At 39.3% G+C, this 26,754-nt stretch overlaps 1 protein-coding gene across 1 annotated transcript in view; it reads right to left on the minus strand.

Moving 5' to 3' along the window:
* POU6F2 (POU class 6 homeobox 2) overlaps positions 1–26,754 on the minus strand; it is a 400,555-nt gene that overhangs the window by 303,643 nt on the left and 70,158 nt on the right. The window contains exon 2 of the mRNA XM_040964984.1: positions 15,681–15,852. Coding sequence (XP_040820918.1) covers positions 15,681–15,852 — 172 coding nt within the window. The remainder of the gene's footprint in view (positions 1–15,680; positions 15,853–26,754) is intronic.

Here is a 26,754-nt window from a genome sequence, read left to right on the forward strand (position 1 = left end):
ATGTGAAAGATAATGAAAGTTTCAAGAATCTCAAGCAAAGAAAGATTTTTTTAAAATCAACTTAAAACATGAAAGTAGAGCAATCCATCTTTTTCCTTTTTAATCTTGCCTAAAAGGAGCAGTTCTTTTCATGCACTGACTTTCAGTCAGGACTGAATGAGAATGCAACTAAAAAAGTGCAAGAAGTTGGAAGATCCAACTGTAGAGGGGCTTGATGAAGGCAATTCCAGGTGGCAACTAGAAGGGAGGTAACAGAAAGACACATCTGAGCCAGGAGTCACTTTTTTAAAAAGTTTTTGTCCACTCTGTGTCACAGAACAAAGCCAGGGGTTTTCTGTCTACAAAGTACTCATCTTAATATATAACCTGTATCTGTATTAATTCTCCCAAGATCTTCTCTTCACCAGCACTATCCAGGGACCCAGCCATGCCATATCTAAACTTAATATCCCTATGACAAGACCAGAAGGAAGGCAGCAAGAACATCTGGGAGTCCAAAGGGAAAAATCCTGTATTTCAGGGAAGAAAGGCAATTCCATTCAAGAAACACACTAGATAAAGACAATGGTCATTGTACTGGCTTCAAAAAGAGAGTGTGTCTTCTATTTAATATTAACGAAAAAGCATGTGCACTCAATCTGAAATCATGATTGCATGTTTCATTATAGCATATTAACTACCATGGCCACATGTTAAATAATTGCTTTTTAAAATGACCTAGTGTAACTAGGTCATAATATATAATTTAAAATGTCTGTGGTTACAATACACAAAAACATAAGAAAGAGGCATTTTAAGTGCTCCTGACTCTTTTGGAGTCCTTTGGCATATATAATAGAACCATGAGATTTAATTGTTCTTAACCAAATTCTGTATTCCTGCACTGGTAAGAACATGTTTTCTCCATGTATGACTTCCAAGGTCAATTTAAGCTACTAAATATTCAAAACAGGTCCAACTCTTTGAATTGCTGCAATGGGTTTTCAGATTGCCACCTTACTTTGGATGTGTTTCTGGGGCAGAGAGAATATGAAAGACTCATTCTTGAGGATTCTATGAATCACATGCAGAGTCTATGCTTCGAGTACAAACTATATGCTCAGATGAAGCAGAAGACGGAGGAGATGCAGCACAGCATGCCATTGATTGAGATGCAGTTCCTCAAAGCCATGGTCATGCCACACTCATGTACATGGATGTCTTCACCTTCTATCTCAGAAAGAATAACCAGTCAGTCCATTATCGTTGAGAATAACCAAGCAGATCTAGAGATGCCACAGAGGTGCTCTCAGGCTACCTCGAAGGAGGTATTTCCCAAGATTCACTGCAGGTTATAAAGCAGAAAGCACAAGATAAGTACAGATACTGAGACAATCACCAGAGGGTTTTGCTGCAGCATGTGCATGAAGGCTATGAGAAATATTTGTCGGAGTACATTGAAAAGAGTGGCCCTGCATAAAATGAACTCTGAAAACTTTACTGTCTAGAGTACTCATGCAATTAAAACAAAACAAACACAAACAAGGAGGCACTTAGCCTATTCTGACACCTCTGCTCTTGAGCACCAGAATTCTATTTTGTTAATGGAAAGTTTAAGTAAAATATATTGTAATAAAAAAGGCAGATGAACCATTGTAAAAAAAAAACCTCTCAATATTAGTTATTAAAACTTCCTAAAGAAGGAAAATACTGGGAACTAACTACTAGTGGCAGTTATTTTCCAAACAAATGATTAATGCTTTAGAAAGTCTTTCAGTTTAGGGAAAGTAAAAGCATTCCTGTAGGACAGTGATGGCCACAACCTCATTGAATGCTATTTACTTATAAAGGAGGGATCCAGCTTGGTACAATGGTTCAATGGATGAATCCTCATCTTTCATGCATTGGGATTCCATATGGGTGCTAGTTCAGTGTCCTGGCTGCTCCACTTTCCTCTCCTTATGGCTTGGGAAAGCAGTAGAGGATGAGCCAAAGCCTTGGGATTTTGCACCCATGTGGGAGACCCAGAAGAATCTCCTGACTCTAGATCAGCTCAGCTGCAGCCACTGCAGTCACTTGGGGAGTGAATTAGCAGTTGGAAGACCTTTGTCTCTCCTCTCTGTAGATCTGATCTACCTTTGCAATTAAAAGAGAAATAAAAAGCAGGGATTGTTCTCCTTATATCCAGCTGAGTACTGGCTTTCATGGAGCAAGGTTGACTTGCAAAACCAATCTTATCATCCCAAACCCCTATCTGTCCAACCAAAAATATTGAAATCATAAAGTGCCCCTATCAGAGTGATCCTCAATTCTCAGCCCGGAAATAATGGGCAAAAAAGGAACTCCCGCAAACTAAACACTCCCATGTACAGGTACTTTACCTGTTTCATATAATTTTCAGCACTCCAATAACAACACATTCTAATTCTCATATCACCTAAACAGAAATAGAAACCTAAAATAGGCCAACTCTCTGCCTAGTTCAAGAGCCATAATTTGAATCTGGATTAAAACCTTCTGTTATGGGCCCGGCAGGGTAGCCTAGTGGCTAAGGTCCTTGCTTTGCATGCACTGGGATCCCATATGAACACCGGTTCTAACTCCAGCCACCATGCTTCCCATCTAGCTCCAGCATGGCCTGGAAAGGCAGTCAAGGATGGCCCAAAGCCTTGGGACTCTACACCCACATGGGAAACGTGGAGGGGGCTCTGGGCTTCTGGCTTTGGATTGGCACAGATCTGGCAACCACTTGGGGAGTGAATCAATAGATGGAAGATCTTTCTCTCTGGCTTTCCTCCTCTCTATATAGCTGACTTTCCAAAAAATAACTTAAGTAAATCTTTAAAAAAAAAAACAAACACATTCTGCTACAGTCTTCTCACATCTTCACATGATTTTTCTCTGTGAATCTACCAATAGTTATCTTTGATATGATCAAAACATTCTTATGAAAGAACTCAGAGCATTTAACTGGAGGCAGATATCATATTCCTAATTTAGATAGCAGTGCAATCAAGATAGAGAACACAGGTGCATGTCTAGAAGCTGGGAAATGCCTTTGGAGATAGCTCATACACCTTGGAGGAACTTCACCCTAAGGCCAGTTGCTACCAGGGTGCCAAACCAACATAACTTAAAGAATTTGCTGTCACCAACACACATCTGATTTAATCCTATTTCGCCATGCCAAAATTATTTTTACAGCTGTTTTATTGGACAGAATCACAGAATTCTATTTTAAAGAACAAGATCAGGAGCTGCCCCCTGCTGCGCCCTTCCTCAACCTCATCCTTAAAATTTCCAAGATTGAGACCTCTATTCCCTCTCTAATCTGCTGGGCACTCATTTATGACTGCATCCTTCCCTGAATGGACTAGCAGAGATCACAGAGACAGATGCACCTGAAGCAGGAAGAAATGTTATCAGGAGAAGATGATCCTCAGGACTTTTATTTGGCCAGGGAAACTCTGGAGAACGTTGCTTCTTTATACAGAAGTGTGGCCAATTTCAAACAATGCCGATTAACTCTTAATGATAATACATGATATTTCTTGAGGGCTGGTAGTAAGCCATGTAATCTATAGGGCTCAACTTGTGTTATCTCAGTTCAAGACCACCGAAAGAATTAAGTACCAATAAAAGAGCAAGATGGTGGTAAAAGGTGAGGACAGGTTTAAACTGATGGAGAATCATTAGCCAGAGTGAAGAGATGGCAGATTCCAGGAGATAAGAGAACAGACTGATGTCAGAGGGGCATCTGGAGACTCAAGCCTGTCAAAAGTGGAATGGAAAAAGAAACTGTGGTACACCTATTCCATGGAATACTACTCATCCATTAAAAAGAATGCAATTCTACCATTTGCAACCAAATGGAGCTAGAGACCATGATGCTTAGTGAAATAACCCCCAAAGGACAAATACGTGCTCTCTGATAAAAGGCAATTCTCATGCAAAATACAAAATCAACGGTGAGAACGTTGTGCATGTAGCTTGTCACAGAGCCCTTAATAATGCCTTCTTGCCCTCCTTTGAGGGATAACAGCATTTTTCTAAAATGTTGAGATAAAGATGTTAGTCAACTAGCAACTTGTGAAATGTGGAATCAGGAATATTAGAAATTTCTACAGAAGTATCAAATGATGAAGGAGCATATCAATCCCACAGGCTAACTGTGGGGTGTGTGGAGTTGGATAAACATGTCTTATTCATGTTGCATCCTCAGAGGGTAAGCCAGGTGGTCAAGGCTATGTGGCATATATTCTGTACCAAGTGCTCAGCGTCCCCATTACAACGAAGGTCTTCAACAGAGTGGTTGAACAGGTCAATTCCCCTTTCACCTGGAATACATAGACTGGAGAACAGGGTGGAGTCACACAGCAAGTAGGATAAGTTATGGGCTTTCACCCACTATCCTCAACTTGGGTACACACACCCCTTCTGTGTTATGATACTTGCAATTGGCACACGGGCAGGTAAAGCAGCTTCAAAATATTTCACAGCAAAGCAGAGAAATAAGAACTGGAGACAGAGGGTTGATAAAAATTCCAAGGAAAAGTAATTTCAAAGATTCAATATAGAAACGATCCCAGGATATCATGGTTTTATTTTCATCAATTGTTTTATTTTGAGATAAAAAGATAGTTCTTCTCATTTCTATAGATATGCCCCTACCACCAAAAAAAAGATTGTGTGACTTTGTGACTGTCAGAGAGAAAGGGGAAATATGATGAATTTTGACAGAGAATGATAATAATAACCCTTATTTATTCTTTAGTGCCCTCTCAGGAAAAGGGCATAGATACTAAGAATGGCATTACATGAGAAATATAATGACAATGTAATTCCAAAGAGCTCAAAATGTTTAAAAAACTTTGATAACCACTGTAAAATAGCCTCATAATTAAATTTATATTGAAAATGTCATCACCTTTTATATATATTAAATATATGAAATCAATTTTTAAAGTGTTTTAAAAAATAATGTCACTTATATATTTATTTCACCTAAGAGGCATAGCTGTGCTATTTTGCTTTTCCACTGCATGAAGTATTTTATTAAATAAGCTCATTTCAAATATTGTTCAACTAAAAGCATTCAATTATTTTTATGTTCACTTGTTAAATGTTCAAACACGGCCACATTAAAACAATTTCAGCTTCCAGCCATCTTTTTTTTTTTAATTTTAAGTAATCTTTTTCAACAGGCTGCAAAAATGTATTACCAAATAAATTGATGAAACATTTCGGCAACTAACATAAACGTGCAATTTTAATGCCTTCTAATCACACAAATCAATAGGAGGTTTTTGTACTTGTGCATGACCTTCTTCAAATTATCCCCCCATTTTGGCTGAATCAGAACGCGTGTAGGCTATTTGATAAAAAACCCTAAGTGTGTGAAATAAGAGCCCTCGCGTCTTCTGCCAGACTCCTCTTGACAGCAGGATGATAGAAGCATCACATCCCTGGGACAGTAAATGCAAACTGACAAGAGATGAGCCTTTAGATGTTGAATATCATCTTGAATTGTGCTTGAAGTGTCTTATTATCTTGTCTTTTGATGTCTGAAGGGGTGGCTCATTGTTAGAAAAAGGAAAACCCTCGCACATCTTTGCCATCTTTAAAAATTGTTTGGCCTTTAACAACTGCTTTTCCCACTAATGTCCATTTCTCCTGACAATAAATATGGCAGGTCGTCGGCAAGTGACAAACAATTTACTTTACATGCCACACTTTATGGGTTTTGAGAGCTCATGTGGAAGTGTATCTTAAAAAGCCCATAGAAATTAGCAGTATTACAAATGTTAAGAGGCCCGGGATGGCCACACACGCAGTGATGTCAAGGCCCTCATCATTGCTGGTTCCTACTGTGTCTGATTTTATATCTCACCAGTGCCAGATTCAAAATTCAAGTTCTTTATTTGCCACTGACTAAAAATAGCCAGGGAAAATAAAAAAGAACAATCAGTTCTGACATATTCCATGAAGGAGGTGCACGCACACAGCTGTTCAAAGTACACTGCAATTCAGACAACAGTATACAAGCAAAGTGCTATTTCTAACTAGGCATTCAAGATCAACAGTGAGCTTGCTGTGTCGTTTGTCTAATGCGAGACTCCTGAGTACTTTTAATTTGTAACACCCCTTCGAGTCCTCCCCCCACCACATCCTTCATGTCTGCCATATGTTTTGTGGGTTTTTGTTTTAACTTAAAAGTTTAATGATGTTTGCAGTCAATAGGATTTCTTAACAGCTAAATCACAGTCATGCTAGTGTGCTGTCACCCAGCCAGATTTTGTGAAAGCTTTCAACATCTTTTCTCAGACCTCCGTCACTCTAAGAATCCATGAGAATTCTCCAAAGGACCATAAACTGTTACAGGGTTCAGGTTGTTGTGTCATTATAAAAACATATGGATACACTACAGATGACAAGACATGTAGTTACCGTGCTAGGCTAGTACAAGCATCTCAATGCCAGACACCTCCAAACCACAGGCGGCCGAAGATGTTAATCCCTTTTAAAGCCTGATGCATAATTTTATCACATTTCTGTTCTTGTGGATTCCAACAGGTGTGTTAGGAAATGATAAGTGCAGAATGTAACGGACGATACAAAGCCTAAACTAAAGCAGTGCAATGTACTAACCGGCCTGAAAACTTCAGCAATTTCTTGGGAAATGTTTAAGACTAAAGTCAACCTTAATCTTAACACCGATGCATGTTTTCAAAAGTTTGTGAAAGTTTTTCCACATAACAGAAAATATCCATTCATTAAAAAAAAAGAGTGCAAGATAGGATTTAATTAAGCCAGGCCATGAAAATCTCTGCTGTATGTCTATTTCTTTCATGCATCTTTTACAAGATGCAGGTTTATTTATTTTGCAATATTTTGGTAAAGGGAATTAAAAAAAAAGCCCATTTTTGATAAAGTATAATTCACTCCCCACCACCTCTTCCACATCTATACATTTTTCAAAACAGAAAATGGTGTTTTTCTATTTTATATTCTATGCTCTTCCACCCTCAGTTTTGGCAAAAAAAAAAAAATCACTCTGCAATAAGTTTTCATGCTTTTTAAACAGCTTCAAATGTTTGCATTTTTCAACCAAATTAACCCCTTAGGCTCTCTTCTACAACAGTGATGATTCTTTTCTGCAATAGGCAGCCCCAAACCATGAGGTTGTGAAAATAAACCGGGGCATATCCATATTGACAAAGTATCACATATGTGGCTACCAGAAACAGCAAGGAGCTTAATTATACCGTACTATTTTATTGCTAAATATTTCTAATGTAACTTCTGTATTGCACATCAACCACTCACTCCACTTTGATAGGTACCCAGAGAGAGAGAGAGAGAGAGAAAGAGAAAAAAAGAGAAAGAGAAATATATATCTCAGTGCGCACACACACACACACACACACACACACACACACACACACACCACTGTTACAGGAAAATTACACTAACCTACAAACACTGCACTTTTTAAACACCCTCCTCTTCACAGGGGACAAATGTTATATTGTAACAGATGTACATCTCACATAGGGATCAATATTTATGTACCAATATTTAGATAGCGAGAGTCTTCCCTAACTTGGTTAAGTTAGCATGTATCAAAGACACATATACGTCCTGTAAGTCAAACTGTGCATAAACTCTTCAGTTTTGTTTTGTTTTTAATCACAGTAAAATCCCGAAGCGTGCTGTTGTCTCTCGCTGCACATTGAACAGCTTCATGGGAGACAGCTCTGGAACAAGGTCTCTGGCCCAGGGAAGCCTGCACACCGCATCATGGTACTATCATATTCTGTAGTTCTTTAACTGTATCATGATCCTATACTATGATTAATTGCACTTCATTGGCAAACTTGTAATTTGATAGATTTTTGTGCATGTTTTTTTTTAACACACATTAAGTGTAGGAGAAGGGCACTTAAATAATGTGAAGATAGCATGAACTTTAAAAAAAGCTTGTTAATGTTAGTTAGCCATTATTAATCTTATAGTAGAGAAAAACAAACACCACAAATTTAGCATCATTTAAACCTTGCTCAAAATAGTGGATTAAATCAGGAGGAAAATGCTATATAAGTACACACATGTTCCACATAGACAACTCATTTATTCACTGTGCATGTATACTGCCTGAGAAGGAAAATAAGGGGAGAAGAAAAATAAAGTATGTAAGTAATAAATGGAAAACAAGTATTCTAATGTTAAAGCACTTTCATCTTTAACTACAGTTCCTCTGATTTATATAAACATCTGTCACAATGTTTTTTCCCCCTATGATTAGGAAGATGAAATTAAAGTCACACAAGTACTTAGAAAGTAAACCCATCCAGAAAAATGCAAATTCTTTCATAGAATTACAGATGAAGTGCTAAGAAAACGGTTAATGCCAAACAATATGTAGCAGGGAAAACACAATTGTTAAATGGTAGAATCAACTCCTGCTGGCTCTCATCACTACATAATAAATGTCCTAAACTATTATTTTCTCCCTCATTCTCATACTAAGCCAACAGGTTTCAATTTGGTTATTTACTATAGTAATTTTTAATCTAACGAATGCAAGTTAGTTACAGAATCCTGTTTTAGGTGTTCAATACAGCAAACCTTTGAAGCTTTTATGATACTATGTAGTTTAACTGTAACCCTATTATTTATTCCTTCCGCTTGTGAATAATTTGCCAACTATACAAATCTCTAATAAAAAATGGCTTATACTGTATACATACTGTTGTTCCATATGGCTCATTTTTTAATTTATGAACTTCATGGTATATACAAGGCTTTAAATGCACATAAAGAAAAGGGTCTTAAGAAAGCCTTAAGCCTGGATTTTCTCTCATAGTCTCCTTCATATGTCACATTGTGAATTTATAAAGTAGCAGGTAAGCAAGTAAAAGATCTCATGAGTTATTTTTCTTAATTAGGTGTGTAAAAACAAAATCTGCTTACAAACTGAAGTTCACTTCACTGTTTCTGGGAATGATAAAATTCCTTATGCCAGAAGAGATTCAATGTTATTTTGTTCTGACTTCTCCATTCACACTAAACAGCTTAGCTCCTTTCTGAGCACTCCCAACTCTGTCACAGCGTGTAACAAGTGATATCACGAAACATGTCCGTGTTTGTTCCATCTTTTCAGGAAGTCCGATTTGGATAGTTGCAGCATGGGGGATATTTAAATTTTAAAAAGTAAGCGTCCATCAACATATTTAATAACTAGGCATCATATAAAGTCCCCACATTGCTCAACCGTAACTATTCCATGGTGAATGATTTAAAAATATATAAGTAATTCTTGCAGATACTCTATGGAAAATCCAGTGTCGGTAGACTTAGCACCTCCTTCAGAACCATAGCACAGGAAAGTACAAGTTTAACTATAAAATGCTACGTGAAAATTAAAACAAATGCTCACTCACTTTTCTCTGGAAGACATCTGAAACTTGAAAAGATAAACACATAAAAGACTAAAATGGCATGAAAGAAAGGAAAGTGGAACAAAAAACACCCAATACACTACACAATGTAGAAAGACAGCACACGAGAAAATTCAGAGCCACATTGGATATTAAAAAGACACCCACCCGCTGGAGAAGGGCAACATTACTATGAGCTTCTCTCTCCCTCTGCCTTTGGATATTTTTAAAAAATTTATTAACCTGACAGCAGGAAACTTTATACAGATTGCCCCCTGACAGGGTGCCAGTTCGGTATAAACACTTGGCTATCTTCTTCTTTAGCATTCAACAAAATCAAGGCCCATGTTAAGTGGATCCAGATGCATATTTGGGCAAATGTACCCACTCATGTGATTGCTTCTGCATTCCGTGAGAAGGGCTGAATAATCCGGGGCAGCCCAAGAGCTGAGCTGAGCCCACCGCCCACGCTCTTCACATCCACTTTCTTTTTAATGTGTGACTGTCTGATGTATTATTAATCCCCAAACATAAACCAGCAAGGCTGTCAAAGAAAAGTGCCATTCCTCTCACAAATTATCTGTTTACTTTCTAAGAAAACATGCCAAGTCTGTTTGAAACCACCCACTTGTCCAATTCTTGGAAAGCATAATGAAGTGACAAAAATTAGGAAAGAAGGCAATGTACTTAAGGCTGAACCTTGGGAGCTCAGATCTGACATCAACTGACCTGGGTGAGCCATGAAAACACCTAATGCTACCTACACCTTTAAAGTCAGAGACATCGAAGATGTTCAAAAGAGAACAGAATCCTCTAGAGGAGTAATAGTTTCAAGATCAACTCAATTTTAAAATCTTGTCTTCTCTCCAATGGTTTATAGGACCACTTAATCACCAAGTAAAAGAATTACAGGAATCAATAAGGGGGAAAATGTACATCCTAAGCACCATTCTGATTTGCTAATGCACCTTCATATTGTATCCTTGGATGCTGCACTCCTGAACTTTCTTCTGCACCTGGCCTGAGCCACTGAGACATATGGCAAAGAGACGAGGAAGATGTTAAGCGAGTCCCCACTGAGACCCATTCACTACCTGGTGTTCTCAACCAAGAGGCTCCTGGAAGAGAATATGGCTTAAGGAGGGAAGAAGGTGGAAAGTTGGAACACAGTGTCCATCTCTTCGGATTTAGTTTTATTTCAAAGCTTACATACTAATGCTACTGAAAGTGGATTTATTTATCAATTCAGCTTTACAATGGCTCTCCAGGTTGGGGTGCGAAATCCCTGAAACTAGATTTGTCTCGTGATGCACAGCCTCTCACCGATTTTCACAAGAAATATCTGAGCACATTCAGTTTTGTTAAGTGTGTAAAGTGTATCTAGATTTGCATGTTCCCCCTCAAGTAGTCAGATAGCAGCGTGAAAGGGGCTTGTTTGACTATTAAACCATAATTGATTTGACAAACACCTTACAGCAATACATTCCATTTATTTATACAAATACAGGCTTCTCCTGATTCCTTTTAAATAACTGCTCCCACACACAGAATCTATTACTTAAATCATTTAGTTGATTCTTTAAATGCCTTTTTAAATATTTCTGCTGCAAAACACACTTTTTTTCAGTGAAAATGAGTACAAGCTTTCAAAAGCTAAAACACAGAAACTTTTGGAAACATAGAAGCCTGATTCATATTTTTTCAGTGGTTGTATTTCTCTTGAGACTTTTCCACTCCCCCCACCCCAGTGAAATCCCTCTTGAGTTTGAATTTCCTGCATTGATTATTGGCTCCAAGCATATTATATCAGACTATTACGAAGACATAAGGTATTCAAGCCTTGAGAAAGACATATGAATTACGTAAGGCAGACAGCGATCCCATAATGAAGGCCTCCACTTAGCACAAGAGGTAGCCTCACCCCTACGTGGTCTCCACAATGCCCTGCCATGACCTCCATGCTGACCTGCAGAGACCACTGTCTCAAGGGGTGACAGACAATTCAGTCCTTTATCCTGGTGTCATTGAAAATGATTCTTCCACCATAAATTCTAATCAAGTCTAACTGCATGGCAACTTGAAAAAAAAAATCTCATAATGCATGTTTCTGTGAGAAAGATTACAAAACGGAAGAGAAACGCAATTCATGACATTTTCCAAAATAGAGAATTCACGGGTTCAGCTCTCAACCCTTTTCTATCCATTCACAGATAAAGATGTGGGACATACACACTCTTACAAGTACCATCACACCCAGTTTCTTTTGACTAAGAAAAACATACAGAGAAAAGCTAACTACAAAATAGTTTGTTTTAGGCACGATGTTTAGAATATCTCCACACTTCCACCTCCAATCAAGGCACTGAGCTGTGTGCCCAATTCATGTACAGTGCGACAGACCGGAGAAGCAAGACCCCAAGGCTGAGACAGTGACCCCAAGGTAGTTGGGACTTAAAGCAATCAGGAGCCTTTACTCGAAACAATAAAAATCTTCCCAGGAGAAACACTGTTAATAAATCATCTTTCAATCCTCAGATATATTCAGGAGGAAATATTCAGGTCATGTTTTATGAGGTCTCACGTCTTGGATTGAGAATACAGGAAAAAATTTTAGTGCAGATATTTTTCCAGGGATATATATATATATATATTACTTTTAGCCTTCTGAATCCATTTTACTGACCAAGTTGTTGATGCTGCCATTTGAATTTTAGCATCTAACTTGACTGAATGTGGAACACTGAATTCTTGATGGGCATAGCTAAAAGCGAAGTACCCCGTTGTCACAAGAGTTATGTCACCAGTGAAAACACAGCAACCTCTTCCCATTGACACTGTCACGGACCAGTTTTGAGAATGGCTGCCTCCGTCACACACTACAGGAGCAGCTCCGGGTGGCAACACTTATTTGATCATGCCACCAGAGTACCATGAGACAGCACTGATTTCCTCGAGACCACAAGGTTTCTTATGGCTCAGAGCTTAGCATAATACAGTCGTGAACCAGAAAAGGAGAAACAAACTCCACGGGCTGTGCACAAATAAATAATGTACAACTTAAGGACATCACAGCAAATCACCTAACCGCATGTTTCCCAATGAAATGTGGATTCATCTCTCCTAAGTGTACTTTAGTTTCCACGGCTTTTCAAGTTAAGCAAAACGTTGCCACTGGTGTAATTACTTTATGGAACACAAGGGTCCTTTTCTGAACTTTCTACTTAGACTGGCATACAATTTCCCTTCTTTCAGGCACTCTGAGCTTCTCCAAGCACAGAAACATTTTACACAGTATGTTTCCCTTTGGAAGCGGTTAAGTGCAGAGGTGCAATTTAAGGAAAGGCATGAAAAGCCCAACAGTCTCTGGAATTTCCTTTGTTTGTCCAGAGCGGACATAGGCATCAGCCCTTCCTCTGTGGTTTTGGGCTAAAGGTGTCATCCTGCGAGAGAAAGACTTGTCCTCCAGACTGCTAACGTGAAGGAGACACAGGTGGGGAACTAAGCCTCAAAGAAATCCATTTATTCTGAAATTCCAGATGCAATGAAAGACTGAGCCCTTCCTCCTGTTGTTGGGTAGTGTCTTTCCAGGAATCTAAACATACCAAGATGTACCTGGTCTGTCTTCGTCTTCCCATGGTATTCAGTAATACTTGTTATAAACCCATAACAATGACGGTTTAAGGGACAAAGTGTCTTATCAAATAATTGTTTAAAGAAAAGCATGCATGCTCTCAGTGACTCAAGAAGAAAGTAATTCTTCCTTATCAAATAGAGTCTAATCAGAACTAATAATAATAAAAAAAAAAAAGAAACAGAGGTGAATGTCTATGTGCTCAAGAAAATAGTGGCTCCTTGAATTGTTTCTGCAAAGTCGCTCAACAGCCTGTCAGAGAATTATTCTAGGAAGTTTACCAAAACTTCAAGTTACATAAATTAGAATTCCTAAGGCTGAGTTTTCATAGTATTAAAAAGTGATGGTTTAATAGAATCAATACCTAAGGAAACCTTGCAAAAACACACTTTGCTTCTAGTGTGTTTTCCACTGTTTCACATTATTTCCAATTCTTTCTCAAAAATTTTAAAATGGTTAATGAACTTATTTCCTCATCACCCAATTAAAATCTAGGAAAGATCATCTTTTTGGAATATTTTAGAAATCAATGTGACAATAAAGTAATATATACAAGACAGACACAAAATAACAACTTAGATTTTCCCCAAGTTCATTCTCACAAATTCAGAAACTGAGAACATAAAAATGAAAATCTTTTAAAGCCCACTAAGAAGTTTCATCTCAATGATCATTCCTTTGTATATGATACCCAATAAAGATTCTACTTAATATCTATTTTTCAGTAAACTTTTAATTCAAATCTCTGACACCCTTGGATTTTTTTTTTAAGCTTACTTCTCTGTACATGCAAATTACTAAGAGGTAGCATAATCAATCTATCACACTTTCCAACAGTGGGAAATCAAAATGTGTGCTAAAAAGCTAAAATTAATCAGTTTTGTCAGCTAACTTGTAAGACAGCAATTTGGAGCTGTAACTTTAAACCCATAAGGCATTTTATTTTTTAAAAATACATATATACAAATATTAGAAACAAGTAATTTCTTATCTGCTGCTATACTGAACTCATGATTACTTTTTAAGTCCAAATGCTTCCTTCACATACTCAGTAACAGGGAGAGGAACCTAGCTTTAGCTTGCCTGGAATTCATAATTTTGTCTGAATTCTCTCACTAACCCTCTAAAATGAAATGAAATCCTATCTGGATTAAAAACTTAGACTACAAAAAATCACTCCTTTTAGAGTACAAATTTTAAAGCTGTAAAGCCCAGGTGTGAAAATGTTATGTCAAGGGTTGAATTATTTTTCAAATAAAGGGTAATATCACAGGATTTCTTGAAATTGGAAGCTATTATATCCTTAAGTCCGCACCAATATGTTACAAAGACAAAAATCTGCAAAGTCAAGTTTCTCTACAACATCCACCAATATCTGACCGAGATTGCCTTGCAAACGAAGGGAAAGGCCCTCTTTTGAAGGGGGCCTGGAGCTGCCAAGACACCGAGGCCGTTTTCTGCCCACAGGCTAAGAAAATACAACGAAGTGGCCCATGTTTCAAACTGAATTAACGCCGCTCTTAACAAAGTGGTCTCAGTAATGATGCTTTGAAGTTCACGCACATGACTTTCCATTTTTAAACCTCCTGAAACCAAGCAGTTCTCTTCCAGATATATACAACATGTCAGGTTAGCGTCTGCACACAGGCACACAGACGCTTGAAAATAATTAAAAGCAAGTGTTTCAGAAGCAACTGCTCGCTCTGGAAACTTCTCGTCACTCTGACCCAGAAAGTGCTTCTCCAGCAGAGACATCCATCACATCTCTCCCTCAGGCACCACGCGCCTCAATGCCTGCTCCCCTTTCTGATTACAGATCACACTAGTTGGAGTTAGCTTACGGAGTGTCATCTGTTTGAATGACAGATGTCTTTGCTGGAGTGGCACTCTGCCTGTTCTTGTTTTGTGTACAAAACAAAGATTCCTGAAAGGTCCCTTCCTGCCTCCACGTTTAGCACGAGGCTACGCGCACAGCATCAAATGGGAGAAGTCTAGGGGAGTGCTGCCCAGGACCTATTTTCTCTCCTCATCACCCCCTTTAAAACAAGACGGATTCAGTCTGCTTGTGATGACAATGTTATTTCTGCGAGTCTTCCACGTAGCCACCTTTGTTTACCTGGCACGGCGCGACCTGTATTGACATTTTTCAGCTCCCCTCTCCCGTCTTTTGACTACAGATAATAACCCCTCACTCTCCTTTAACAAAAGGCTGCGAAGCAACCCGAAACCGAGTCGATATTTATTCAATAAATGTTAACCAATTCTCACAATGAAACTGATTTTCTTATTATTTTTACCATTTTCTTTTTGCTTTTTGTTTTGGAAATCATTCTCAGCCTAGGGACGCCCACAAGCTTTTTAAGAAGTCAAAATGGGCAACGAGGAAGTTCCTTCTTGCTAATAAAAGTTTGGAGGATGCCCTCCCAGGCAGCTGGAAACCGCTTTTGCGGCTCAGCACCTCCAAGATGTGCAGTTTCTATTTAGTACTTAACAAGAACATTGAATGAACAACAGGGGGATGGGGGCCAGAAAAAAAAAAAAGAGGGGGGGGATAGGTTGTGGGGTGGGGGGTAGGACTGTTCTTCCGGACAACATGGGAAGACTGAAATGAAATACCTAGACAGACTTACCGAAGAGCTTGCTGGGAGTGTCCTCGCCGTCATTTGATTCCACAGGCGCAAGCAGGGGCTCATTCAGCTCGCTGTCTGAAGTAGCAGCCTTGTCCTCACCTCTCAACTCCGCATTCATTTCACTGCGCACTGACAGCAAGGGCTTACTGACTTGTCCAGCTATCATTGGATCCTAGGATGGGGAAAGAGTGAAGGGGAGGAAAACAAAGTGGCAGCTTTAGGGTGCGTGTCCTCTCTCTCCCTCTCTCCCTCTTCTACACATCCACGCACACTCACACATCCACACACACACATACACGCTCACTCCCTCACTCCTCTCTTATCTCTGGCTGCTCCCGCTGTTATTGCTGGCTGCAGTCAAGTGAAGAGCTATTACAGATCCGATGACTTCTCCATTACTCCCCACCCTATTAAAGCGCAACTAGCATGTGAGAGATTCGGGAGGCTTTGGGGGGGTGGAGGAGGAGGAAAAAAAATAAACTTTGAAAGCCACCTAACCAGCACAGCTTTAATTGCAGGGCGTTCTTTTGTGCGCGTGTTTTTACACCTTGTTCTGTCTTTAGTACAGTAAGGGAAAAAAAAAGTGCTAGGCTTGTACTTCTGTAACATAGTAAAAAGGAAAGAAGCACCCTACAGAGGAACGACGGGCTATTTTAAGAAGCCCTCTCCCTGGGGGAGAAGCAATTAAACCCTATCCCAAGAGCAGAGCAAAGAGACCTCAGGATAAAAAGAAAACAGATATTTCTTATGTAAATTCTCTTAGCACCCTCAGAAATGGGCTTTTTCACTAGTCCCAGAATGGGGACCAGGACCCAAGCTGAACCCAAATCAAAGGAGCATTTTAACAGCGCAACAAAATAGACAAAAACCTGGCTTTACATTAAAAACAAAAAAAAGGAATTGGGGCAATACTTACAAACTGTGGCCTCTGATTCAGATACCTAGAGCATCATACACCCAGAGCATTAGAAGAAAAACAAAAACCACCTCCAAAAAAACCAAAAAGGCCAACTTTTCCCCCAGTAATTTAGATCTACTGTATCTCCAGCTCATTTATGAGGGCATGTCGGGAATCAGAAATATTGTCCAAGTGTTGCCTTTTATTCCATTTGCAAACTGAGATGCATAATATTGTTTTTGTACAAATAGCAGAGGCAGAAGGAAAAAGCAAGCAGCACCCCTTAGGCATGAGCTGGGAGGCATTTATTGCCAGGTTCATGCCTGAGTGGTCCCTGAGCAGGAAACAGGTGACCAGCACAGGAGCAGGTGGGGCAACATGCCCCCGGCCCATCATCACATTGGTTGCGGGTTGCCTGTAGCCTTTTTTTTTTTTTAATGTATTCATGCCTGAAAAGTGAATTTGATATGACACATGATAATCTATGAAAATGTTAATCAATACAAATAGTTTAAGCTGTCATCAAATGCACTTCTTTAGTCAATACTCATACCACTGAAAACAATGTCACTGTCACCAGGGCTTAATTTGCACAGCACTTAAATATTGGACTCTGTGCATCAATGCACTTTTCTTCAAATACTGTAGGTAAACACATTTTCTCCCTATTTAAGGCTGAAGCACTCAGCACGCATTTAGCTGAGCCGAATCCTCCCTTTTGAATACCTTGATAGGTCCACTGGAGGGCAAAATTAATACTTAATTGAATCTCACAGTCATCAAAATAATCAATACTTTTTTATTATTTATTCTTTACAGTCTGTTGACTGTTTCAAACCTCTGAGGGAATGGTGGAAAGGATTCATGGCTTTGAAACACTGTCATTTAACAAGGTAATTTTCAGTGGGGCATTAGGGGTTGTGAAACATATAATAAAACAAAAATGGTGGCTTATAATAGGAAGAAAGAAAAGAATTATATTTCTGCCATCTAACAAAACAGGATAAATAAAAAAAGCAAGAGCAGAGAAAGAGAGGGAGCCAGAAAGGAGGGGGATGAGGGAGAAAGACTGGCTTTTGAAGGGTTTTATCATATCAAGCGCAGAGCCGGGCTTTCATAATGCTGACATTTCTCATCCTGACAATCCTAAACAAGTGGAAAGGATGAGATCGTAGATATCATCTTTCATCACATTCCCCAGCTTAAGAACCAACATGACAGCTCCTCTCCCCTTTACACTGTTAATTACTAAATAAAATACTACTCTCTGTCAACATCGGATTATTGCAGATAGCAACCACAAACACTTCTCTATTGTTCGCTCCTTCTGAAACAATGATACCTACCTTGGACTTATCAGAAAACAGATTAGGCTTGTCTTACAATATTGTAAATATTTGAAATATAATCAATGTCATCAATGTGGTCGATTCACCAGATTGGCAGCCTCCATTTGCTGGTGATAGATTAGCGTTTCCACTACTGGGTTTGGTCATGGGGATGTGGAGTAGCTTGAAGCTTGAGGATGGGGTGAGGAGAAAAGGCAGGCAGGGGAGGAGGACACACACAACTCTTAAAATTCATACAAATGTCTCTTTTGTATAACCGAGAAAGACTGTGTTCAAATTCTCCAAACCCTGTTGGGTGGGAATGGATCGGGAGGGAAAGCACTGTGCAGTTTAAAAGTGGGAGGCGACTTCAAAAAGTTCATGGGCAAGGTGCTATGAAAGCAAAACAAAAACTATGCACGAATTTCAAAATAAATGAATGAATGAATAAGTACTTGCCTCCAAATAAACATCTTAGAATTCCATCTGTCCACAAACTTTCTGAAGTACCCTCACACACCCACAACATGGCATGAAAAAGCCCGAGGCTTAAATCCCAATATGCTCTTATCACTTTATGAAAGGTTGAATATTCACTCTCTCATCTGAAGGAAGGAGTGTGCCTTGGGCCTTCCAAGCATCCAGTGTCTGTGGCTGCACACCTCACTTGGACATTTTTCAAGGCTGTGTTAATTGTAAACATATAGAAGAACAGCATTTTTATCTGGGTAGACATAGAGGGTGCTGTGCTCTTGCCTTATTTCTGAAGCATCAACCTGAATGCGGAATCACCAACAGGAGTTGAAATGCAGCTGCTAAGTTCAAGTGCACTTAAATCTTCAAGATGCTCGGCTGCTGTGTACAAAGCAGGTACTGGCACATGGTATACATTCACTGACCATTAGCTCCTCTTCCTTCAATTACTTTTATGTTTCTCATCCATGGCCAGGTTCCCAACTGGTGCCTCTGTGACTCCAGCTTAGAAAAGACTGGAGTTTGTCATTCAGGCACTCGTGCGGTTTATGTTTTCCACGATGCAGCTGTAACCCATATCTATATGTACATGACATGGTTAAACAGCAAACCCCCAGTGAGGCAGAGAACAGACAGCTTTTAATCACAGCTGCGACCACTGGGGGGTCCATTTGAAAGTGTGTCACACGCAGTAACCACTGTGTACCGTCTCATAAGTGATGGGCACTGCCTCTTTCAAGCAGCACTCGGCTTCCAAGTGGCTCTCTCACTGCCAAGTGCTGTGGCAGTCTGTAAAATCCTCTCTGCTGGAGTGAAGGAAGAATTTTCAACATGGACCTGCTACATGGGTGCTTGCAGAAATCTAAGGGAATTGCAACATCACTCCGTACAAAGATCTCTGCAGCAACCAACAGGGATACAAATAGCTCAGGTTAAGGAATGGAGTAGGTTAAGCCTTTGTACTTGAAAAGCTCACGTTGTTAGCTGCACAGAAGAAGAAACTGAGGCGTCCCTGATCGAGCAAGAATGTACTTGACTGAGTGGAAGACAGTGACCAATGTGTACAAGAACAGAATACGGTGTGTGTCGCCAGAAGACATTCACACGGGTCATTGGAGACCTGACAAATAGTGAAAAAAAAAAAAAAAAAAGAAAGGAAAGGAGGGAAAGGAGGGCCAAAAATATTCGTTTCTAGGAGCAGAATCAACCCACTGCTCACCGTGGTCCATAAGGAACACTCTGCTACAAGGAGCTGAACTACAAGATAATTATTTGTTTATTACAGGTAGGAATTGTTAAAGCAAAAAGACAGGTCCCATTTATTGGATGCATTTTCTAGACACTCTCTTTATATATCTAATGTTACCCAAACTATGCAGGATAGCAAGCTCATCTTATGGATAATGAGATGAGACTCAGAGAGGTAAAGCAATTTAGCTCAAAGACACACAGCTAAGCGGTCAAGCTGCATTCTGAGCTTTAGGACCCCTGTCTCCAAAGACTGCTGTTTTTTTCCACTACTTTGTAGTGTAATAAAACAAGGCTTAGACTTACTAACTCCTGAGGTATGCCCAGGATGACCAGTTCCCAGAGCATGATATGTGCAGTGTCTTCTTCCCCTAGAACCTAAGAACAAAGTATTCCTACGGCTGGCACTGCTTGGGTGAAGCCTCTGGGGCAATAGCGTATTCCTAGGGTAACAGGCAGTGTCCAATACCTACACACTTGCATTCAGTCCCACCCTTTAGACAAATGTAGCAAGCCACTCAAACACAATTGGCCTCAGTTTTCTCATCTGTAAAATGAAAAGGTTGGAATGAAGTAGCATTTTCCTAAGTGAATTCGACAAAACACTTGTACCAGAAGCTATTCTATGGTTTAAAACGTTCCGAGTCATACCCACATGAAAACGCAGCAGGGGGGTGGGGGCAGTGCAGCTGTGCAGCCAGAAGGAAACCAATGCAAATCAGCATTTTCCCCAAATAATCAAACCCTAAAAGGACCTTTCCTTATATTCCTGATTTCAGCATCATCTAATAGAGCTAGAGTATGCCAGCTTATACTACCTGTAAATTAAAGCTGTAAGTTTTAATGATTCCTAATAAGTATGTATCTGCCTAGCATGCCTCACATTCTAGCTTTTATTTAATATTCCTCAAAGTTCTTTTATGTGCAGTTAATATGAAGTTCCATAGGTCTTAGTATGTACTAATAAATGCTCTCACATACGAGTTTCTGATATCCCTTAATATAATGTTTAAATAGAGATATTCCAGTGTTGTTCTGTTGCCAAACCTTTATTTCAAAAGTGGAAAAAGGACAAAGGGTTAAAAAGAAGCATTCTACTTGGGCTTTTATTCGGCTGCTAAAATTAATACCAAATATATAAAAAAATCTAACTGAGCTCACAGCCTTTGATAATTTAACCAATGACGTTTTTGTAAGCATAATCATTCCCATTGTATAATCAGAGAAACTAAAGATAGCAAGATCATTAACTCAGCAAAGCCTCGTGTCTGGTGGCAGCCACATGATGAAGAGATCCACAGCCCTGAAACTAAACCGGAACAGATTCACGGTGTTTCTGATATATATGCACATCAACAATGGAATAGACAACCAGAACACTCTGAAGAAAATGCAAACAAGATAAAGCAGGCTTCCAAAAAACCTGGGAAATGATCCATTTGGTTGTGAATCTCAGATCATGGTCAGTTGATCCACAAGGAATCTAATTCCAAAACTCAATAGAAAGTTTACATTTTAAAGAATATTTAAGATTGACCCCTCTTAAAATGCCACAATTAAAAAAAATTGTAGAAACAAATTATCAATCATTCATTTAAGATGCAAACACAGCATCATATTTTGTATTTAGCTTCTCCCACGAAGAAGTGGTAAAAAGTCCAAGTAACAAATAATTAAGAAAATAGAATTTGGTAGGTTTGGGAAAGGGCAATTTTCTTTATTTTTTTTAAGATTTATTATTCTTATTGGAAAGTCGGAATTACAGAGAGGATATACACAGAGAAAGATCTTCTACTGCTGGTTCACTCTCCAAGTGGCCACAACGGTCAAAGCTGAGCCAATCTGAAGTCAGGAGCCAGGAGTTTCTTCCAGGTCTCCCATGAAGGTGTAGGGCCCCATGGGACAAGCAGGGACCAGGATGGGAAGCGGAGCAGCAGGGACAGGAACAGGCACCCATATGGGATCCTGGCAGATGCAAGGCAAGGATTTAGCCATTATGCTATCACACCAGGCCCAAAAGGGTAATTTCAAGTGTGAATAGTATGACCTCAATCATAAAGAGAACCAACTTGTTTCTTTTACAAAGTACATTATTTATTTCTCAACATATTTTATATACGGGAGATTTTTCCTAAGAAAACCTATTTTAAAAATTTAGACAATGTTTTACCATTCAATATTTACTATTATTGTAAATAACTTCTTAGAAGACCTTACTAATTGGACCTAGCGTGATGGCTCTACTGCTAAATCCTCACCTTGGTAATTTGTACCTTTTTATTCTATTGACATAACTATGTATCACAAGATATTTTTAAAAGTTTATGAAAACAGTGCAATTAGTGAAAAATGTTTTATAGTCATATCTTTTTTCATTCAACAATTTCTGCATATTTTTGAAGACTGCTCATGTGCGTGGATTGCAAAATGTTTTCTATCAAAGTACACTTAACTTTCATTTTCCACAAACTTTTTAAATATTCATTATAACTATCATGTAAAACCTTAAAAGTTTAAGGAGAACAAAGTATGCTCAAACACCATAAATTCACACAATTATTTTGTTTTAAATGCCAAGTTAAGCTGAAGTTAAAATTTGTTGGGAAATGCAGAAAATTCCAAATTTCTAACAAATATTCAAAAAGCTGCATTGCAATGAACTTAATTACAGAGCTTATAAAAATAAACTCACTTCAAAAAGTTCATGGAAAGCAGAATTAAAAATGTTTATCAGTTCAAAAAAATTTTAATACATGTATTCCTCAGACTATGCATTGTGTATAAACTTTTTGAAGACCTTCCGTAGGTAACCTTGCTTTCCCCAAAGCAGAATTGCACAGTAAATTGTTGATCCCAAGCTGCACATCTTCCCTCAATCCAATATTCCCAGCAGTTGCTTCTTCTCCCCATGTCTCTCTACTTAACAGTGTGGTTGAAAATTCTATTAAGTCCTATTCCAAAACAAAAAGTTGTGTGTTTTCTGAAAACCAAGCATGATATTAAAAATCTATTTTATTTGCTGGAAAAACAGTTAGAGAAACAGACTGATCAAGGGAAATCTATCTGATGATGCCCCTTCCAGATGCCCAAAACAGCCAGGATTGGGCCAGACTGAAGCCTGGAAACCTCATTTTGATCCATCTCTCTCATCTGGTTGACAATGATCCAGTATCTTAAGCCATCACCTGCTGCCTCCCAGAGTGCTGACTACCACGAAGTTGGAATTGTGGGGAAAGCACGAGTTTGTAATCAGGCACTCCAAAACGGGGACAGGCATCCAAAGTGGCAAATTCGTGACTTTGCCCAAGGTCCACCCCGGTATTCAAAATTTCTAACAGAGGCTTAGTTTAGATTGTGAGGGACTGAAGAAACTTCACAGATGGTCCCTGATTCAGCATTCATTCTAAGCAGCATGACACATGAACAGTCTCCTCTTCCATCCTGGTTTCTGCAGCAACGTGCCTTCATACATCTCTTGGAGGAAATCGTGAGTGTACAGGAATGTTTCACAGTGATGATTTTCTACACTATTGCTTTTTCATTAAGATTTCTAAATTTCTAAATCACTCTGGGTTACTTTTCTCTGAATAGTGTCAGTTTGAAACAACACATGCCAAAGACTCAGGGATATGACATCGTGGATGTTACGATGCTATACACAGATCTTCCCTTTAGGAAAAAGTCACTCCCAGAAGCCATGAAGGGTGTTCAACAGTGGAGACCCTGTCCAGGGATTTGCCTAGCCCAAAGTGAGCTACTTTCCCCAAGGCTATGTTCCCACCTAGAATATTTACTATCTGTCATTGCAGAAAAAAAAAAATGTGCCACCCTCTGAGTTCCATTCTTAGGCCAATTGCCTTAAACAATATTCATGCCAAATACTGAGCCAAAAAGAAAATACTCCAAAAAGACCATAGTCCAGATTTAGCTACCAAATCTTCATTGCATCCTCATCCCCATTCATTGTCCACAACTCCTTTACTCTGCATTTTCATATAAATATATGAATTTGGATAGAATTAATGCCTTGTGATCAACATTAATGGAGGATAGGAATAGATTCTCATTTGGCTCGTCATATACAAGATAACTGAACTGGTTAAGATATTTTAGAGATGATGTCTACCCTTGCATAGAATTAATAAATATTAAGATTTTGCAAGCCCTGTTGCCTATGTGCATATGACTAGCATCCTAATTTTATTTTCAAACTAGTTCATGCCCTACATTGGGTATGAAAATATTAGTTCCTTGGCATTTATGGTTAAAGATCTTGCTTCTAAAACCTTGCTAAGTCAGCCTTAATGGGTCTTCCAGACTCAATATTACAGTTACCAAAAATGACAAACTGTGGCTTCATCAGGCTAGTAGACAGCTGAAATAAACTCTACTGGGATGACTAGTAAGAAAGTCTGTTTAAGAAATGAGAATGTATGACAGCTTTCTATATGTAGTGTATATTTTAATTACAACCAGACTTTAAAATCTTTCAGAATATAAAAGCCCCTCACCCATCTCCAATCATTTCAAACATTATCTACCAAAATGGCCACAGATGTTGCTTAGGCCACCTGTGACACAACAGACTCTTGTGGAAGATGACCTACAGTTAGATTCTGAGACACAAAGTCATTACAGCGAATAGGATCCATAGTCTCTGTTCACAAGGTATGCCAGAAAAACTATACTATTTGCTCCTCTCCACTCCCAGAGTTCTCCCACACTTTTTCGAGGGAATGGCTGGTGATGGTGAATATTTGCAATCATCTTGGGAGAAAACAGTGATAGCAAAAATGTCTGATTTGTTTTGGAATGAGGGGGTGGAGTTTAATTTACTAATACTCAATGGAGAGTCTTGAAACTTTGGTGAACCTTAGATCATGTAATTTTCTTCTCATCTGGGACCTCTATCCCTTTCTCCAAGTCTTACCATCTCATCATCCTCACTGTTTACACTCTAGACACAACTCCAGTGAAAATGGAAACATTAGATACAGCTGTATTTAAACACAAACAAGCAAATAAGGAAAACAGTTAATCCCCACCAGCACAAAAATGTATATGGAAAAACAACAATTAACCAGATAGAGCCTGCCTCCTCTGGACTTCCACAAAGCATCTGGTATACTGTTGGACACCTGTCTGGGCCATCAACTCGAACCTCCACAGCTTCTTTGCCCAAGAGGGTAAAATGACTGCGTGGATGATGCTTCATGTATACTTACCTGGGAAGAAAGGGAGACATTGATATTGACAACCTAATAACACCGTCAATTCAATTTCTGCTGCCTTTGTGAAAAAGCATCAATAAGAGTTCAATCCAGGCTCACCTAGATCTGGTCCTTTGGTAATGGGGTTATACAGCCGAATCGACATGGCATTCACATACCCTATATTCATACATTCTTTGTGATCCGATGCCTTCACATTGGAATCAGTATTTAATCAGAATACCAGTCACGGTAAAGTGAATTTACATTTGGCAGTTTGTATGATTGTCTAGAAGTCCTCAAAAGGGAACAATTGAATTTCTGTCCTGAAAAACCTTATATTTTAGTATCTTAAAAATTGTAGCACAAGCCATTCAGGAGTTGTATCTTCAGCCACATATATAGCATAACAGAAGTGATTTATTCTATCATTTTTCTTATAGAAAAAGGTTTAAATGAGTAATTTGTTATATATACAAGCACACAACCAACTCTACCCTTTCTTTCTAACAAAGGATGTATAGTTAAGGAGACAAGCTTTTTCCTTAAAAAAAAATCAGTTCCTTATAGTTTCAGCTTTCCATAAATAAACAGAAAAATCCATTGTGCCCCCTGGTGACAGACTAATATTCATAAAAATCTGGTTCAAAAGCCAACTGTGTCTGCAGAGTCTCCTGAACCAGACCCGAGTCAGTGTCTAGAACCCCAAGGCCACACATTTCAAACCACCCATGTGTCTCTCTCCTTGGTCTGGTTTCTGGCTGGGCAGCATTCAATCACACAATGTGCTTTTCATGTTGCAATGATGGTCAAATTGCTCAGAGGGTTTTCTGACACATGGCAATAAAGTAGCAGAAGGCAGCCTGGCCCAACGGTGCACTGAAGCCCTTTAGCTTCATCTGGGACCCAGGAGCCTGCACGCCCAGGCCTCGGCTGTGGTCTTGAGCTTCTCAGTGCCACAGCACCAGGAGCCAGCGAGCCTGTCCTCAGCCTTTAGGCACACACAGAGGCCTGGGGCAAGAGGCTTATGCCATCTCTGCACCTACACTCCCCTGAGAGGAAAGTGGAACTCAGAATGACGACACGGTGTCTCAGGGGATGAGTCTGCAGATTAAATAATTCAGCAATGAAGTTTAGAAGAGGTTGGCTGTGTCAGTAAACACAGATCTGTGCTTACACCTATGTCTGCCCAGTAACCCTCTACCCCTACCAGCACAAGGTGTGGATGTTTATGTTTTATTGTAGAGAAGCCCCCTCAGCCTATCTCAGATTTTCAAAGGAATTCATGAGCCACGTTGCCATCCCTCTTGCCCTACCTACACACACAAACACACTCCTTCAGTGAGGACTCCTGCCCATCTTCCTATTCCTCCTCCTCCAAGTATGAAGTCAGGGCTTGGCACATCATAAGCCCTGACTAAATATCTGTTGATTTTATTTGAAAAACAGAAACAAGGATCAATATCTATAAAAGACCCAAGAAAGGTCAAGAAAAAAAAAAACTGTTAGATGTTTAAAAACTAAATTACTAGGAAGTCTGAGAAATAATTTGCTCTCTAAATCCTGAAGCTTTATTATTCTAAGCAAGAACTGACAGGGAGCTGTAAATTCCATGGATTTCGAACCGTATTCTGGCTTTTAATGTTGCGAAGTTCATGACTTCATACTCTCTAAAGGAGTTATTCCGTTTTGGTTCAAAAGACCTGATTTTGCTAATCTGCATTCTCCTTCCCTCCACTCCCAAGCTGTAGCTGGAAGCTGAGGTCCCCCATGCTTCCTGTGGCTGGCTGCTTCCTTGTCCCCAGATCCTCCCAGCAGCCAGGGGAGCCTTCCTCTCCTCCTCTGCCATGTGTGTCCTTGGCTGCATCCAGCCGGGAGCTGCTCCTTGCTCCTTCTTCATAATCCACTCTCCTTTA

This window comes from Ochotona curzoniae, unplaced genomic scaffold, assembly GCF_017591425.1.
Source record: "Ochotona curzoniae isolate NIBS_2020 unplaced genomic scaffold, NIBS_Ocur_1.0 scaffold_3835, whole genome shotgun sequence".
Classification (NCBI taxonomy): domain Eukaryota; kingdom Metazoa; phylum Chordata; class Mammalia; order Lagomorpha; family Ochotonidae; genus Ochotona; species Ochotona curzoniae.